The 5,000-nt window shown below is 46.2% G+C and overlaps 1 protein-coding gene across 1 annotated transcript in view; it reads right to left on the bottom strand.

Annotated features, from left to right (window-relative positions):
- LOC125038157 (protein patched-like) overlaps positions 1–5,000 on the bottom strand; it is a 108,980-nt gene that overhangs the window by 97,891 nt on the left and 6,089 nt on the right. Inside the window, exon 2 of the mRNA XM_047631504.1 lies at positions 2,700–2,892. Coding sequence (XP_047487460.1) covers positions 2,700–2,892 — 193 coding nt within the window. The remainder of the gene's footprint in view (positions 1–2,699; positions 2,893–5,000) is intronic.

The following is a 5,000-nucleotide window of genomic DNA, read 5'->3' as shown; positions in this document are numbered from 1 at the left end:
AGAGAGAGAGGAGATGAGGGGGGAGAGAAGAGAGAAGAGAGAAGAAAGGAAAGAGAGAAGACGAGAGAGAGATGGGAGATATGAGTGAAGATGAGAGGAAGATGAGAGAGTGAGAGAGAGAAGATAAGAAAAGAAAAGAGAAGAGGAAAGAAAGAAAGAGAGAGAAGAGAGAGAGAGAAAGAAAGAGAGAGAGAGAGGAGGAAGAAAGAGGAAGATTAAGGAACAGTAGGAAAGAGAGAGAGAGATTAAACCAAAAAAGGAAAGAAAAGAAAAAAAACGAAAAAAACGACACGCTACTCCGGACCAGCAATTAATTTCGCCTCTGCCGTCCCACAGTCTCTCCGCCGCCCACGATTAATCTCCAGTCCCACCAGATCAGAGGAGGCTGAAGAACTCGCCAATCAGATCATCGCCAGCAATCACTAACATACTAGGGCATCAGCACCAACAACTAGGCAATCAGAGTGACACGTTACGACCAATTAGCAAGAGTAACGATCCAGCATGTGTGTCCCAATCTCTCTCTCTCTCTCTCTCTCTCTCTCTCTCTCTCTCTCTCTCTCTCTCTCTCTCTCTCTCTCTCTCTCTCTCTCTCTCTCTCTCTCCCTCCCTCTGTCTCTGTCTCTCTATCTCTCGCTTTCTTCTTGGTCTTTCCCTTGCTCTGTCTTGCTCTTTCCCTTGCTTTTTCTCTCCCTCACTACCTCCCTCCCTTGCCCCCCTTCCTCCTTACCCTCCTCCCCCTGAACCGCCTCCGCCTTGAAACATACCCGTCTATCAAGAGCTTTTCCCCACTCTTTTATCTTCTTTACGTGTATATCTATGCAAATGCTGGTTCCCACGGCCTCACAGCGCGACGACGAGGCCCCCGCGAGATCTTCTAGGTATGTGGCTCTCCTTCTGTAGTTTGCTCCTTGAAGATAATACCAAGGTCCTTCACCGCTCGCTCGCCACCCACCGACGCTCCGTTTGGCTTCCTCGGATCCCCAGTTCAGGATTTTTTTTTTTTTTTAAATCCTTTTTGTAGTTCCTATCTATTTCATACTTCTACTTCATTCAAAATCGACTTTTTCTGATCTTTTGGTTTAAATAAATGAGAGTTATTAACCCAGACATTGAAAAAAAAATCACTAAAATATAGACTCTGTTGCAGTTCAATTATGAAGCCTCAAGCAAACGCCAGAACTGTAACATAACACGTAATTACACGTAAGTTATGATATTGTACACTAAGCGCATTACCATATTGCACAGACTTCTAGCTCATTCACTGAAATTTCCCTACATCATTACATAATCTTGAAATACGTAGTTGATTTTAGAGCTTCATTCACTCATACACACATTTACATGTTTATTATTTCCTGAACAAGAGAATCGGTAGAACGGAGAGAGACTGAAGCCTAGGCCTAAGCCCTCTCTCCTTTGAGTGGCCGATGGGAGTCTTGCACTCTTTAAAAGGCAGAGGGAGGAAAAGGAGAGATCTCAGTCGAAGAAGAAATTTAAAAAGAAAAAGAAAAGGAGAGAGAGAAAGAGAGAGGATAAAATAATACGAGAAAAATATTTCGTCTTAAAGGATGAAGAGAAATCAGGAGTTGAAGGAAAACACGCAAAAAAAAAAAAAAAAAAAAAAAAAGAACAAAAAGAAACAGGGAAGTACGCCCGAGCAGGATCAAAACGACCCCCCCCCCCCCCCCCCCGTAAGACTCAAAAGTAGAAGGCACACAGAAGAAAAAAAATAACAGATGAAAGGTAAATAACCAGGATGCGAAGAGGAGAGCTTTGAGGCAACGAAGAGCGTCCTCTCAGTTGACTGTATAGCTCCCCAAGTCTCATGCAGTCCACTGAGTAATTTAAGACCCCGGGTTAAACTGAACTTTACTGCTCTGAGCAACTGCTGGCCAGAATACTAACTCCTCCTCGCCTCGTATGCTGGGGTGTAATTTTTTGTTTTCTTTTTTGAGAGGCATAAATCGCCAAACTAGGTAAATCTTCCACATAAATTCCGAACCAGAAGCCTCACTTTTAAGACGCTGCTCAGCATTTATCTTCCTTGTACAATCTTGAAGACATCGTTGGCACCTCAGGACAAGATAATCCGACGCTGCATAAGGTGCTCATTTCACACAATAATTTCTTGAAGATATATAAAAGAAAATGCACAAGAGAGAAAATTATTGCGAAATCGTCCACAATTTCAGAATTCTGACATGACCGTCTCAGATGACGAAAATGGAGAGCGAGGGGGAGGAAGGGGGAGGGAGAGGGAGAGGGAGGGTGATCAGAAGTAAGAGAGAGAGAGAGAAAGAGAAGTAACTGTATAAGAGATGGAGATAAAGAGGGAGGGAAGGAGAGAGGGAGAGGGAGGGTGATCAGAAGTAAGAGAGAGAGAGAGAAGTAACTGTATAATAGATGGAGATAAAGAGGGAGGGAAGGAGAGAGGGAGAGGGAGAGGGGGAGAGGGAGATAGAGAGGGAGGGAGGGAGGGAGGGAGGGAGAGAGAGAGAGAGAGAGAGAGAGAGAGAGAGAGAGAGAGAGAGAGAGAGAGAGAGAGAGAGAGAGAGAGAGAGAGAGAGAGAGAGAGAGAGAGAGGTGGGGGGGGGGGTATAGAGGTTATTAAGCATAAAACAATTAAAAATAATTATGGAACCAAATGAGTAGCCCAAAGGAACACACAAGTAACTCTCTCGCAAGCCACTTACCTTCAACCCATAATCTCTGGACGTCGGTGAGCAGCGTCGCGCTCTTGAGGCCGACGCAGAAGGTGGCGAGGACGAGGAGGGCCACGAAGAGCACCTTGCCGGCGTGTCTTTGAGCGAACACCCCAAGCTGCATGAGCTGCCACTGTAACTTGGTCCGTACCCATAGTGCCGCCCGGCTGCCGGTCGCCCGACCCTGCAAGCGGGGAGAAGACGCGCTGGTTTAGTTTCATGCATCCATTGTTCTCGTTGGCCACTCTACAAGACTACGATTCTACAAGATGGCCCAGATAAGGCAGCCACTCCGAGACCGCTTTCAAGAAGCGGAGCAGCCTTTCCAAGGAACATGATAGGGAAACAAGAAAAAAAATATCATGAAAAAATACACTCGACCCAAAACCGAGTCTCATTCTCGACACACGACCATGAAGAAGGGGACTGAATCGCTCTTCGCTTCCCTCAACACTTCGCCTATACGCGGAGGGGAAGCTCCTTCAAACAAGCCAGCTGTTATAACGGAGTTGTCCCTGCCGCAGAGGGAGAGGGAACGTGTAAGTTGTCTCGCTCTTAAAAACTACATTAATACAGATGTCTGGGCGAGGCGGCGCTGACAGGCACAAAGGGCCTCATCGGAGAGTTATTACAACTCCTCCAACTCACTATTGCTCTCTCTCTCTCTCTCCCAGCACACTCTTACCTTATCCCCTTCCCTGTTCTTACCCCTCTTTGAATATTTTGTATTCTTTTCTTTCGTCTACTTCTCATTTCATCTACTTGTTCTTCTCTCCTATCCTCCCTTTTCTTTCACTCAAGTTCTGACAAACATCCTATCTTTCTTTTCATGTTCAAATGACCCTTTTGCTCTTGCCGCTATTATCTTGCTGTACGTCTTTGTTCTCTATTTCCTCTGTGCTTTTAATTGCAAACGCTCCATTAGCCACCTCTCCATCCTTGCGCATAATCCATCTTCTAATTTCCTTCACTTTTTATATCCCAAACCATCACCATCACGGGTGTCACGTCCTGTCGCCCCCATGCTATTCTTCTTCTTCTTCCTTCTTCTCTTTCTTCTGCTTCTTCTCCTCTTTCTTCTCATTCTACTCACAATCTAAACGTCTCTCCCCGACGCTTTTCCCCCCACTCTCTCTTCCCCTCCCCCCTTCTCCCTTCCCTTCCGACCCTAGTACCTTTTTTTCTGCATCTGTTTCCTGAACTTGTCTTCGTTAAAATAACGCTCCCCCGTCCCCATGCCACTCCATCTGCACCCCTCCCTATCCTCATCACCATCCCTCCTCCATCCCCTCCCCTTCCCCCGCCCGCAGCAGGAGGTGTTGATGAGTGTTGCTGGTGAAGCTGAAAAACAGGATGTGTGGCGGTGCCGTAGGTTTAACAAGCTAAAAGATAAATGTCTCTCCCCCCTAAACTTTTCCTCTCCTCGCACTCCCCCTCTCCCTCTCCCTCCTCCCCCACTCTCCCTCTCCCTCTCTTTCTCCCTCCCCCTTCCCCTTCCCTCTCTCCTCCCTCCCCCTCTCCTCCTTCACCCCAAACCCCGAGGACGTGCTGCCGCCAGAACAAGAGGGATCGAACACCGAGTTTTCCTTCGTCGGCGGAAATGCGCGATTCCGGTGTACATAATTGGATGGGGATAACATGCTATTTTTCAAACCCCGAGTGGCCATTAATGGTTAAAAAAAAAAAAATATTCGGTTCTGTGTGCTAGTAATTCACGTTGACTTTCCAGGTAAAACGAGGTAATAACTACCTGTAAATCATCAAATAGAAGGTAGGATACTGACAGTGACTTGGATGAAATTGTCATAGCTAAAAACACTACTTTACAATAATCTTTACTGTCAAAACAAGTTTACTCACACTACAATTTGATATATACTGTAATATAAGGTGCAAAATCGAAAGTACGCATAGTGTGATCTGCCGGTCAGCAATAAAGGAATGAGAATATACCTAATAATGGGGAATGGTAGAAAGTAAAAACAGAAAATAGGGATTAAGAAAGAAAAAGACGTTGAGAAAAGAGGAATAAGAAAGGTGAATAGAGGGAGGGCCAAAGGTTGCCCTTCTGGCGGATCCTGCAAGAAAGGCGTGGCTATCCGCAACTTCCGGCCGTCGGCGAGGCTACCGGACGTCGGGGAATTAGTTAATGTCAGAAAATCAGCGAAAACAAAATCTTAGCGCCGTCCAGAAAACAACTCTTGGCGCACGGCCGACTCTGACATAGGAAGTGTACAGACAGATCGCCCTTACGACTCCCTCGTGAGCTGAGGGCGGAGGTAGCCTCACTTA

The sequence above is a fragment of the Penaeus chinensis genome, chromosome 24 (assembly GCF_019202785.1).
Source record: "Penaeus chinensis breed Huanghai No. 1 chromosome 24, ASM1920278v2, whole genome shotgun sequence".
Lineage (NCBI taxonomy): Eukaryota > Metazoa > Arthropoda > Malacostraca > Decapoda > Penaeidae > Penaeus > Penaeus chinensis.
The sequence above is the reverse complement of the archived record's forward strand: the minus strand, read 5'-3'. Positions and strand labels throughout refer to the sequence as shown.